We start from the raw sequence: 13,384 nt of genomic DNA on the forward strand, positions 1-13,384 counted from the left end.
TGTCTAATAAGTCAAATACATAACACACCAAAACACTTACTACAATATCAAAAGGTATCTTGTCAACCAAAATACAATGCATACAAATGAAATAGAACCAAAAATAATATATGAAAGTAGTGGGAAACCAAAATAAACAAAACACAAATAAACCAAATCGGTCAACATACGATAAAAAAGCTACCAAGACAAGAAAACAAGAAAAGAGAGAGAATGAAGGAGGGGGAACCCAGAAAAAAGCAAAAGTAATGAAAAGGGGGAGACCCCCAGGAATACCAAAATACCATGAATACTATTAAAAAGCCTCAGCAGACTAAAAACTTAATAGAAAATGCAAAAGCCATTTCAAAATATAATTCAAGTTTAATCCCAAGAAATCCAACAATGGTAGTTTGCTAATTACTCGCTTCATCTTTCTTCATAAGGCCCCGCCCTGTTTCACCAGACCAGGCTTCTTCAGGGGTGTTCGTATAAATGTCCCAGAAAACAAAGAATGAATTTGAAGAGCGACCTAGCATACCCCACCAGCTTCTCACGTGGGTGCAGCAAACAAACAAATAGAAAAGGCAAAAACATAGGCAGCACTGTAATCGGCAAAACTGGAGAAAGCTAAATATAAATAAATCATACCATAAAGAAATTAATATTTAAACAAAACTGACATTAAGAAGATATAGAACATATAGGTATTTTATTTATTTAAAGGTTTTTATATACTGATAACAGTTTGCACATCGTATCGGTTTACAGATAATGTATAACATGTTAGAGAAACTACACGGAACGATTTGGTTACATGGCATGGTAAACGGGGGGTGGGGTACAAACATGCTATGTAGAGAGTATAAGGTGTTGAAGGAAAAATGGTCTGAGAGGGTACAAGATGTTTATATAGTGGACTTGATGAACACATCACATTTAGTCAATTCTCAAAAGTATTCTTTCGCCAAGTCTTTCTTTTCCTTCACAGGCTTCACTCACTGAAACTATCCCAAGGGAAGTTAATACGTTTTGAGAGCACTTTTTTTTTTTTCATCTCTATTGTTGTAACCTTTGTTTGGTAACAAGAATATCTGTAAACTAAATTAAAAAATTTCTAATCGGAAATTATTTTGTTTCAGGTGTGTGTAAACGATGCTTACAGATCCGTACAGACCACTGGACGCCAACGAGATCCACCCTTGGTAACTTGTCTGAAATCTTCTTTTCAAGCAGCACCTTCTATCTTAGCTGCGTCTCTTCTCCTCGCACATCTCAGGTCTGCAGTCTTCTCAGCTGGCAATGTGGTTCCTGCTAACCTAAGCTTTACAAAATCATTAAAAAATAGTCTCCCTAGAGTGCCAAATCTTCCAAAAAACTCAGTTTGAATCTTCCCGGTTTCTCTTTTCTGGATACATAAGTGGTAATGTATTGCTAAATAGAGAAAAATGTAAATTTCAGTGTATCCCTGACTAAATGTGTGCACACCACAGATTTCTCCCCCACTCTTTCTATAAACATACATCCATTAACACTCTTCTCCTTTAAAAACACACATTTCACTTTCTTGTTGCTTCTTGTCACATTATAAAACAATATAGTTCACTCTCTCTTTCGCTGCCAAGCTGCTGCTCAACATCTTCAAGTTAAAAAAAACTTAGAATGTTTCCAATTGTTAAGGTTTTGAAATCCCATATAATTCAGCTAAATAGCAGACGCTCAATGTTTCATCCCAGTAATATCAGGTTTTAAACTCTAGCCGTGTAATTCAAACAGGCCACCGTGCTCTCAAACCCCTTTGCTCCAGTTTATTCCCTTTCTAGACTCACCCAGACCTTGGAAGTATTGCAGATAATTCATACTTTATCTACAATCTGAATGATAAAATAATTTAGAAGAATGATTCTTTTCTTCCTTCTCCTTTGTTGTTTTTTTTTCTCCACACTTTACTCATAAAAGCAGTTTGCTCTAATTACTTTTAAAACACTCACTCTTCGACTAATCACACTTCCTTCACTAATAAAGTAACACTTTGCTCAAGAACCTCCCAATGTGAAGTGATTCCCGACAGAGCACAGCAACACTTTGCTTTGATTTCTGCTCTCTCTCTACTCCCTCCATCCAACTGCAGCACCTCACCAGCTCAACTGGAGGCCCTAGCAGCCAAGATCCTGCCAATTCACTCCCCAGATCAGGGAATCTTTGCTGCTTCTCTATTCTACTTGGTAAGCAATTCATTTTAAGTTGGTTTTTTTTTTTAACCTGTTACATTAAAACAGAAAAGAACAAACCAAACTTTAAATAAGTTTCAATAATTTCAGAGCTGCAGATATATTGACACCTGGGAACCACAAAGGGAATAAGAAATGAAGTGATGTTTTCTATTAAAAAAAAAAAAAAATTTCCACACAGACGAACAATTAAAAAAACACAAAACCTCATTTTGACCCAGCCCCAGCGGTCTCTGCTCTGGGTAACCTCAAAAGGTCGAGGCACGCCCTGAGCGTGCTTCCTAGGCAGCAGGAGCCACCACACGTGCAGCAGTAACCTTCCCTCCTTCCCCAGGCCCTAGTGCACCACCCTCCACAGCAAACCCATGACTGACCAGGCCCAACGGACAGGGGATGCGAACCTGCATCATCCTCTGTGCCACCGCACTAAGGCCCGAGCCACGAGGTTAGCGCCTCCCCCCCACCACCACACATTTTTAGCATGTTTCTCACATTTCACTTCCCCTTGATTCCCTTTCCCTCTCCAAATAATTACATCAGGAGACTTAGCAGTACGGCCTACAAGAGCTACAAAAAAAAAAAAAAGTCCAGCATTTTTTTTTTCTTTTCAGAGATGAAAAACACTTCATCTAATATTATCAGCAAACCTCCAAAATCACCGCTGCACTAAAAGGCAAGATGATAAGTGGGTGCTTCTGGAAACAAAGTCCGGGCCAAATAAAAAACAAATTGGGGCACACCATGCAAAACCACTTGCTTAAGCAGCATGGACTTTTCCAGCAAGGAGTCCTGGAGACAACCCCAATAATCACATTACCACCTTCACCACTGGGGCCGAAGAGATGGGAGAATATTGTTCGGCCATATTGCATTTGCTTTTTCATCTAATTTTTTTCTGCCTTGGCTATACACTGCCTTTAAGAAGACTGAAGCACAGAACAAAGAAAAGGCCCTCTTTCACTTCCCAGAGGGACAAGAATAAAAATCTAAAAACGTTCTGTGTAAAACTAAGCTCTTGCAAGGGTGGCCGCTTCTCAGGAAGAGCTCCATTGTCATTAAAAAAGAAAAAAAAAAAAGCAAAAACGAGACTGGTTTCTTGACTGGTGTAGCACAATGGACCGTAACGTGCATGTGTTCCTCATGAACTGATGCCGCCTCTAAAAAGGGAACTTCTAAACCACTCTGTTGCTTCGAAATCAAGTGCTGGGTACCTCACATTTCCGACAGCAATAATGCTCTGCCCCCTTCTGCACGGTGCTCGCACTGGGGTCGATTTTAAGACCCACGCGCGACCACCAGACGCATGCACATGGACACGGCTATTTTATAACACGCGCATGCGTTACAAAATACGATATCCGCACAAAGGGGGGAAGGGGGATTTTAAAAGCCCATGGGTGGCGACGGGAGTAAGGCTTGCCCAGTCCCCTCCTATACCCCTACCCAACCTTCTTACCCTTTCCCCCTCTCCTCCCAACCCCTAACCCCTTCCTAGCTACTTACCTTTTTTTTGATTGATTTCTTATTGCTCCTCTGCAGCAGAAGTGATCTGCGCATGCCGGCCAGCTCCGGCATGCGCTTCCCTGGGACAGCGTCAAACGGCGCCGTCACGGCCCGCCCCCCCCCCCCCCTGCCTCGCCCCGACCATACCCCCCCCCGGCATGCCCCTTTCTTTGGACCCGGCCACGTGCGTGTAACGGGGGTTACGCACGTGGCCGGGCCCTGCCGAAAATGCGCGCAGAAGACCTGGCCACGTACGTAACCCCCCTTATTTACGCATGCGGCCCTTTGAGAATTCACACTGTAATGTGCCACGCCGACTGCGCAGCCGTGGGATCAAGAAGAAGAGAGGAGACACACACACACACACAACATCCGTTAGAAGCACAGGGGGGTGCATTCTTTTGATTATCTGTATTTCTCAGGGCATAAATCAAGGATGAGCAGCTTCAGGAATTCAAAACATTGCACCCATGTGTGCCGCTTAATTTATACTGACATCAGACACGTGGACAAAAATGGCAGCACTTTCGCTGCCTTAATCAATACGATTTTGTACTGCAGGACTTATTTCATGTAGCAAATAAAATCACATGGTACCGACAGAGGTAAAAACATGACATTAGTTGAAAGGTGTCGTATAACCAGCAACTGAATGAATTTATTGTATATATTATATATGTATAGATATATATCCTAATAGCTTCAATGCCTGCATCTACAAAACATTTGCTAGTCTCACATATGTATCATCTCTCCCTGTTGATTTGCTTTGAAGTAGTATTACTTTTCATAGGCTAACACAGTACTTTCTTTCTAATTCTTTTTTCTGCAGAATATCAATATCATTTGGGGTCAGATTTCTTTTGAGCCTCTTTCTATAGGCAGAGGGTGGGGAAAAGACATGACCAAGCAGGCAGCTGGCTTGCTATGCGGCCCAACAGTGAACAAAAGATCCATCACTATTTAAGTCACACCCAAGGTTTCTGTCTGGACCTAGCTATTACAGATTAGGTGCCACTGTGATTTATCTATTGTAATTATCCTTCTAAGCTTTCACAACCTGTGATAAGCTTAGAAGGATCACATTAAGCATAATTTAATTTACCTAAAAGCCTTACACAAAAACATAGTTCATATACTGGACACAGGGTAACCGATTAAAAAAAAATAAATTTAAAAAAATAGGAGGTTGAATAACCACAAACGGAAACCTTAGGAGCAGAAGATCAGTAGTCAAGGTTTCAACCATTGCAACTGGTACTAGTACTCAGAAGTGTCAAACCTGCACTACTTCAGCCTCTGTGCTATCTAAAAGCTTTATAAAGGTGCCGGAGGAACAAAAACAAAATAGATGTATTATATAGCACTGAGTAGCAGTAAAGAAGTGGAGATCGGTGTATATAAGAGACCAATCTCCACTTCTTTTACTGCTACACAGCAAACCTGAATCGGCTTCCGATTTATTTTTTTGGGTCCATCCCTTGTATAGCACTGAGAAATGTCCTTAACAAAGAGTAAAAAAAAACAAAACATGAGTGCAAATAACATTGTTGACTCATCACTTGCTGTATGGTTATGCAGAAAATTCTGTGCCATCAATATCCAATATTACAATATCAAAGAAAGGTACACTGGAATCAAAGTAGCCTAGATCATCTTAGCTTTGCTTTATTCTGTCTTTGAAATGAGAGCTCACAGTGAGATACCTCAGCTGACCATACCTGCAATTTCACTGGAAAAAATGTAGATGGGACTAGATCTGACGCATCAACCCCAGCCCCCAAACATTAATAATTCCTCCTAGCTAAATGAAATTGTGAAACATTAAATTTACCCCGGCATTCATCATTCCGCTATAAGTATAGCCTGCGGGGAAAAAAAAGGGACAGAGGGGGGCAAAACTTTGCAGATGGCCGCAACACGGCGGTGTGTTTTCGCCTAACACGGTTGCAGCCAGGCCACACACTTTCGCCCCCCCCATAATGCCACGGGAAAAGGTGGTGTTATTTCCCGTGGTACTGCCGGCGATAATGTGGAAAACGTTACCGCCCGCAGCACTGCCGGGCCATGACCTCGCCCACACGCCCCCCCCTTCCCCTGATTTAAACTGTACCGCCGCGATGCAGCCGGTATCACTTGACCCTGATAGTGCATAAAGGTGATGCTCAGGAGATTCATGTCGAGAAATCCCGGACCCCAAAGCAGGAGTTGGAGCAGTTGTTTGATGAGCTGAGGAAAGCAGTCAAATTTCTTCACAGTCCATTAATAATAATTTTGCTGTTACTCATACCGTTAACTCTCAAAGGCCAAACATTTAGTTACAACACTTAACACAGCGTTTCATGCTGTCAACATTTCGGCTCCCTCTCCACCAGTAGCATCATGGGAGATGTGCAGATCCTCCAACATCTCCGCCAGACTGACTCGAGGTGCGCCGTCATCATCTGTGTCGCTCTCCACTGGGAGGTTAACATCTAAACAAACCAAGAAAGAAAATCTGCTGAGAAGTGGGACAGTTTTCCTACAGTTGTGCAGCTGTCAGTCAGCATTAAATCAAATCACTGCCACTGGCTAAGCTCTGTGCATTTTAAATTATGAAAAGCTTAGGCTACTGCAACTTGCTCTGTGCAGGCCAATAGCTGAACTATCTTCCTCCACTGCATATTCAAAATTCAGCTGCACAATTTGCCTTTTTTTTGACATTGCTAAGACTCTTTTACTCTTTTTTTTTACTATTTATTCAGCTCAAGCTTCTCTGACTCGCCTCTAAATGCATTTGCTCTGCAGATCCTCTACCTATCTTGTATTCTCTCTTCCTACAATTCTTCTCATGAACTCCTTTCATCGAGCAAATCGTTCTCATCTGTGCCCTTCTCCGCTACACTCAATTTTATGCTTTACACATTGTTGCACTGTATGTCTGGAATAGACTCTCTTAAGTCAGTGCATCATGTTTCCTTTCTAGTCATAGTCAAATCCAGCTTAAAAAAAAAAAACTCACTTCTTTGAAACTGGTTTTAAATTCTAAGCACCTCTTTATAATAAATACACCCCACAGATGTTTGTTCATCATGCCTTGATTCTAAGCTCCAGTGAGCAGGAATCTGTACAGCACTACGTATATCTAGTAATGCTTTAGAAATCCAAGTCCTAATTCTGACTGAGCTGGAAGGCTAAAAGTAGCCGGAAGGCAACTGACAAGTCAAAAAAGTAATATTACTTACCTCTATTAGGGATTCTCAGAGGGCTGCAGATGTCAGTCCTCACACATGGGTGGCATCATCAGATGGAACCCAGCATGGAACTTTGACCACTCCCCTATGGGGAGTGCGAAGCTGTATCGTTCCTGCAGTGAACCTAAGGAACGGGTCCCGACAAGATAGTGCCTGTAGCTCAGAGAAGCGACAGGCTGAACATATTGCCACCAGGAATAGTCTTCAATGTTAGGATGCGTAGTGACTGACTGCGCATTGGTCTGAAGGAAGTCCCCGCTAGAAAGTCCAATACCAGATTGAGGTACCACAGAGAAAACCGGCCACTTTAAGGGGTGGTCGAAAAGTTGCTTAACCCCTTTTAGGAAACGGGCCAAGTCCGGATGAGCTGATAGACTGATTCCGTTCACTTCGGCTCTGAAGCAGGAGAGGGCTGCTACTCGAACCTTAAGGGAGTTGAGTGACAACTCTTTCTTCATACCGTCCTGTAGAAATTCCAGAATCATGGGGAATCTTGGCCATTTGTGGGGATACCCCGTGGTCCTCGCACCAGGCTTCGAATATCCTCCAGATCCGTATGTATGCTAGAGATGTTGAGAACTTCTTCGTGCGGAGCAGGGTGTCAATCACGGCCTTCGAGTAACTGTGCTTCTTCAGGCAAGTCCTCTCAAGGGCCAGACCGTAAGAGAGAATCGAGACGGATCTTCGTAAAGGATCAGGCCCTGCTGGAGAAGGTCCCTGTATGGAGGTAGGCACAGAGGGCTCCCTGCAAGGAGTCTATGCATGTCTGGGTACATTGGCATCTTGGCCAATCCGGGGCCACTAGCAGAACTAGTCCCCTGTGGTGTTCTATCTTGTGGATGATCTTTCCCAATAGAGGCCATGGGGGGGAAGGCGTACAGTAAGTCCTCCTCTGGCCAGGTCTGAACGAGGGCATAAATTCCTTGGGAGTGCAGCTCTCATCTGCGGCTGAAGAACCTGGAGATTTGGGTATTGAGAGGTGTGGCCAGTAGGTCCATGGCTGGGGGGCCCCAGCAATTTACTATGTTGGAAGGCTCTGGTCGACAGCGCCCATTCCCCCGGGTCCAGGCTTTCTCTGCTGAGGAAGTCCGCTGAGTAGTTGTCTTTCCCTGCAATGTGGGAGGCCGAGATCCCCTGTAGGTTTTCCTCTGCCCATGCCATGAGGGGGGTCTATCTCCAGAGACACCTGCTGGCTCCTGATTCCTCCCTGGCGGTTGATGTAGGCAACCGTTGTAGCTTTGTGTGACATCACTCGAATCGCTTGCCCTTGGAGCCTGTGGCTGAATCGCAGGCACGCTAGTCTGACTGCTCGAGCTTCCAGGCGGTTTATGTTCCAACCCGCCTATTCTTTGTTCCATTGTCCCTGGGCCGTCAGTTCCTGACAGTGGGCTCCCCACCCTCTCAGGCTCGTGTCTGTGGTGAGCACGATCCAGTTCGGTGGGGATAGGCTTACTCCTCTGCTTAGGTGGTCTTCCTATAGCCACCACTGAAGCTGAGAACATACCTCTGCCGATAGGTGAAGGCGAATTGAGTAGTCTTGGGACAGTGGGTTCCAGCGTGAAAGTAAGGCCATTGGAGTGGCCGCATGTGAGCCCTTGCCCATGGTACGACCTCCAGGGTTGATGCCATGAGCCAGAGGACTTGAAGATAGTCCCATACCTTGGGGCGCGTAGTGGTCATCAATCATCATAATAGTTCCATCAGTTTTCTCCTCCTCTTCGGAGGGAGGAAAACCTTGTTCTGTTTGGTGTCAAAATGGGCCCCCCAGGTACTCTAAAGACTGAGAGGGCTGCAGACTGCTCTTGACCGTGTTCACAACCCAATAGAGTTCCTACAGTAGGTTCTTGACTCTGCTGGTCACCTGCAGACTCTCTTCCGAAGACTTTGCTCTGATCAGCCAGTCATCCAAGTAAGGGAGTACCAAGATCCCTTCCTTCTTCAGTGTTGCCGCCACGACCACCATAATTTTGGAGAATGTTCTGGGGCGATTGCCAGGCTGAAAGGTAGCACTCGGAACTAGTAATGATGTCCCAGTACCGCAAAGCATAGAAAACGCTGGTGGTCTTGATGGACTGGGATGTGAAGGTAGACTTCGGAGAGGTCCAGGGAGGTTAGGAACTCTCCCGGTTGTACTGCCATTATTATGGAGCGGAGAGTCTCCATCCGGAAGTGTAGTATCCGCAGATGACAGCTGACGCTCGAGGTCCAAGATGGGTCGGAAAGATCCCTCTTTCTTGGGAACAATAAAATAGATGGAATAACACCCCGTATTTTGCTGGGGTGTAGGTAGCGGAGGTATAGCCTTCACACTGAGTAGTCTTGTCAGAGTGGATTCCACTGCCAGTCTCTTGGTGTGGGAGTGGCAGGGTGATATCATAAATTTATCTCGAGGGATGCTGTGAAACTCCAGACAGTAACCTTCTCGAATGATGTTTAGTACCTATTTGTCTGACGTGATTTCGACCCATCGTTGGTAGAAGAGGGAAAGCTGACCCCCTATTTCCTCTTCCTGTGGATGGTCGGCCCATTCTCATTGGGAAGCTTGGTTCGAGCCTGCCCCTGGACCTGTTCCTCTCTTGGTTTGTCGGTTATGAAAGGACTGGAACCTCCCAGAGGGACGAGGTGCCTAGAATGACAAATTCCTGTAGGGTCGAAAGCGTTGGGAGCCTCTGCCCCTAGTTCTTCTGGGAGAAGGACGCTGGGATCTTTTTCCTCTGTCTTCCGGTAGCCGAGGCACTGAAGATTCGCCCCACTTGCTGGCTAATTTCTCTAATTCACTTCCCTTAATGGGCATTCTTGTGAGATTTGCCTTAAAAGTTGCATCTGCAAACCAGTTCTGCAACCATAACTACCTTCTGGCCACCTCTACCGAGGCTACTCCTTTGGCTGAGGTATGCACCAGGTCTGAGCTTGCATCCATCAGGAAGGCTGCAGCAGGTTCAATTGCTTCTCCGTCATACGTCCGGAATTATCTGCCTCCCCTGGATCTCTGCCGCTATGGACGCCAGGGTGGCTTTTGCCAGAGCAGTGTCTAGCAGGGCTCCTATGAGGTCCAACTGAGGTGACAGACTGAGATGGTACTTCGGGTAGTTGATGACGAACCCTAGTGACTCCAACACCCAAATGGTCAAGCTCATGAACCAAATGGCCCCTGCCTGAGGTGCTCCTGACCAGCCAATCGTCCAGAGAGGGGAAAACATGCACTCCTAGCCTGTGGAGATACACCCCCACCACAGCCATGCATTTTGTGAAGACAAATGGGGCAACACTCTGTACTAGAAATGCTGTTTTCCCATCATGAATCGGAGATACTTCCCGTGACTCGGGAAAATCTCAACATGGGTGTATGCGTCCTATAGCATAGCCAGTCCCTGTTTTGTAGAAGGGAGATCAAGGGGCCCATGAAAACCATCTTGAACTTTTCTTTTTTTAGAAGTTCGTTCAAGGTCCTTAGGTCTAGGATGGGACGAAGTCCTCCTGTTCTCTTTGGAATCAGGAAATACCTGGAGTTGAATCGCTGTCCTCTCTGCCTTGGTGGAACAGGCTTGACCTCACCGGCTGTTAAGAGGGCAGAGAGCTCTGCATGCAGCACTTCCTGATGCGCTACCAGCCCCCAAAACAGACACAGAGGGCAATTTCGTGGGGCACTCAATAGGTTTAATCGGTACCCTTGACAGACAAGGGACAGAATCCACTGGTCCAAGGTTGTACTGTGCCCCCAAGCGTCTCAGGTACAGGCAATTGGCTTATGCTCCTTTCGATCATGTCCAAACTCCGACCTGGATGCTGAGGCACCAGATGGAGCTTGAGAGCTCTCGGCTGCCTGATGAAGCCGCAGGAGCTCACAGGCTGCTGATTGAGCAAGGGGGCGGAGGATAGTACTTCCTCTGGCGATAGAAAGACTCTCTCTGGCGATAGAGTTTCTCTGCCCCTGCCTTGCCGACCCTCCTGGATGAGGACGACGGGTCCGGCGTGCCGACAGAGGGTCTCATGGTGGTTCTGCAACTGGGCCACCATGTCCCTCACCTTAATCGCCACAATTTCCTTAAGAGGCTCCACAAACGGGAGGACCTCCAGCATCTTGTGCCTGGCATCTTCCTCCATCAATAACTGAAATGGAATGGCTTCTGCAACTACCCACACAAAATCTGCAAAGGATAAGTCCTTCGGCAGGGACCTCCTTCTCTCTTCTGGAGGAGACTCTCCAAGGACTCCACAGTCGCATCCCACCAGGGATGGGGCCCTAGGTGCTCGGCCTTTAATCAGAGGCAAACCCCATGCAAGCCCCAGCAAAGCTGGATGGGCAGACAGCAGGCTGTGGTATGTCTGCCGGCCTAGGCAGAGCTTCCTCCTCAGAGGAACTGGGAATGACCACTGTATCGGTTGGGGGAAACATCTGTACCCCGCTGGGCATCGATGGCCTCGGGAACAGACACCAGCTGGGTCAGTAACACATTGTTGAGCACACTGAGCCGTTCCAGCAATGGTTCCAAAGCGGACAGGACCAGCATTCTGTGCCATAGGACTGATGGCCTGCATTGCCTGCTCCACCACCAGCTTGATGCACTCCAGCTCCTCCTCAAAAGTTGCCATAGCCAACACTGACTGGGAGGAAGGAGGGATAGCCAGATCTTCCTCGGATCCCTGAAGTATATCTATGACTGGCACCAAGACCAGTGGAGACCGTTGCAGACCCCCAGCATTGATGGATGGGCACTCCTCACCGTGGGGTTGCTTCAGGGGCATCATGGCATGAGCCTCTCATCCCCATGCCCAGCACTGTACATCGAAGGCGACGATACCGTTGCTTCTTTGATGCTCGGCCAGGTCTTTCCCCAGTGCTGAGGTTTAAGATGAGGAACCTGAACTCCTCGACTTGGAGGAGACAGAGTATGGCCAGTTTCTGGTGCCCCTATCCACCAGCGGCATTGACGAAACTGACGGTCCCACCAAAGTCGATGGCATGGTTTCCATTGGTGCGGCGCCAAGGTCCATCAGTGCTGACGCTGAAGTTGATGGCTCAGACTTCCTTGACCCAAAGTGTTTCTCCACCTTGTTGAGTCGGGTGCAACACCCCTTTGAGGTTATGTGGGCGCACTTGCAGCAACCCCGGATGTCATGCGATGCCCCCAGGCAGAGGACATTATATTTCATGCGGATTCATGACAGACATGGCCCTTGGGCACCGGGGACATCGACGAAAACCGAATGTCGCCAAAAACAACAATGATTGGGGCAGGCTACAATAACCAGCAAACACAGAGGCATCACCGCCATCCTCAGGGATGCGAAAGAAAACTTACCCAAAATGCCTAGAAACCTAGCTGAGGAGGCTACAGGAGGAACCAAGAGGGACCCGGTGTCGATGAAACATGAAAACCCGAAGAAAAAAATTGGGAGGAAAAGTTTTCCAAATGTTTTCGAGAAAAAAGCCAAGAGCTTACTCAAACCGCAATGCAACAGCTCCGCGGAAAAAAAACAGACTGAAGAGGGACCTCATATGGATTGTGGTATAGGGTATGCTGGGCATGCTCAGTATGCAAAGTCAAAGTTCTGGAAACTTTGACAGAAGTTTTCCATACCGGGCTTGATCTAATGTCACCCATGTGTGAGGCCTACCATCCTGCTTGACCTTGGAGAACAAATTGTACAACAGCTTAGAAACCACTTACCTCTGTAAATATTGACATTTTTTCTAATGGTTTCATCTTCTTCAAGATCCTCAAGGAAATCCTGATACTGCCTAGAACACAGTAAGGGTACAACTAATAAAAAGAAAGCTACAGGATTAGAGTTTCACCTCCCACTCTGACTATCAGGGACACACAGCTTCTAGTAATTTAATCCCCTGGGGCAAGATTCCAATTTTTTATAAATACCTAGAGTACCTGAACATAATCTGCTTTGAAGTGCCTTAAAAATAGAAATATAAAGCAAAATAAAGATAAACAAAAACAAAATATAAGCAATCATAGATCCTCTGAGCTGCAAACAATGCAAAAATTTCAAAGAGGGTTATAGATTATAATTCAGACAGAAAAGCAATTCAATGTGGAAACCAATCCTGGGTCCTAGATCGCAGATAAAAAAAAAAAAGAAAGAAAAAGCAACAAAGCAAATTTATAACACCTCTGTTATGAGAGCGCATTCAGTGTTTTCATGTTGGGTGTTCATTCAGTCCTTGGGATCCAACCAGTAGGTTAAGAGCCTTGCAAACTGTTTTGTCTTACCTCCCTTGTAAAGCTGTCAATAAAAATATGGGGATGGGCTAAAAAATTTGCATTATTTACCTCACTTTAGAGGAATTAAAAAAAAAAAAAAAACTTTCCAAATTTGCTCTAACTGGATGGCTAAATCTTGAAACAGAAGAAAGTTAATACTCTAGAACAATTATTTAATAAGAAGTCTCTTACAACATCTGAGAAACTAAAAATTGAA

The 13,384-nt window shown here is 45.8% G+C and overlaps 1 protein-coding gene and 1 long non-coding RNA gene across 6 annotated transcripts in view; one reads left to right on the forward strand and one right to left on the reverse strand.

The window, feature by feature from the left end:
* The first annotated feature begins 745 nt into the window (after positions 1-745).
* Positions 746-3,293, forward strand: LOC115099341. The gene is made up of 2 exons (XR_003858747.1): positions 746-1,258; positions 2,822-3,293. It is a non-coding gene; the product is annotated as an uncharacterized LOC115099341 (long non-coding RNA).
* A 1,051-nt stretch (positions 3,294-4,344) lies between these two features.
* NMD3 (NMD3 ribosome export adaptor) overlaps positions 4,345-13,384 on the reverse strand; it is a 99,712-nt gene continuing 90,672 nt past the window's right edge. For all 5 annotated transcript variants that reach the window (XM_029616567.1, XM_029616563.1, XM_029616566.1 and 2 more), the window contains 2 exons: positions 12,619-12,689; positions 4,345-6,187 (listed from right to left, as the gene is read on the reverse strand). In XM_029616567.1, coding sequence (XP_029472427.1) covers positions 6,054-6,187; positions 12,619-12,689 — 205 coding nt within the window. In that variant the 3' untranslated portion in view covers positions 4,345-6,053. The remainder of the gene's footprint in view (positions 6,188-12,618; positions 12,690-13,384) is intronic.

The sequence above is a fragment of the Rhinatrema bivittatum genome, chromosome 9 (genome assembly GCF_901001135.1).
Source record: "Rhinatrema bivittatum chromosome 9, aRhiBiv1.1, whole genome shotgun sequence".
NCBI lineage: Eukaryota > Metazoa > Chordata > Amphibia > Gymnophiona > Rhinatrematidae > Rhinatrema > Rhinatrema bivittatum.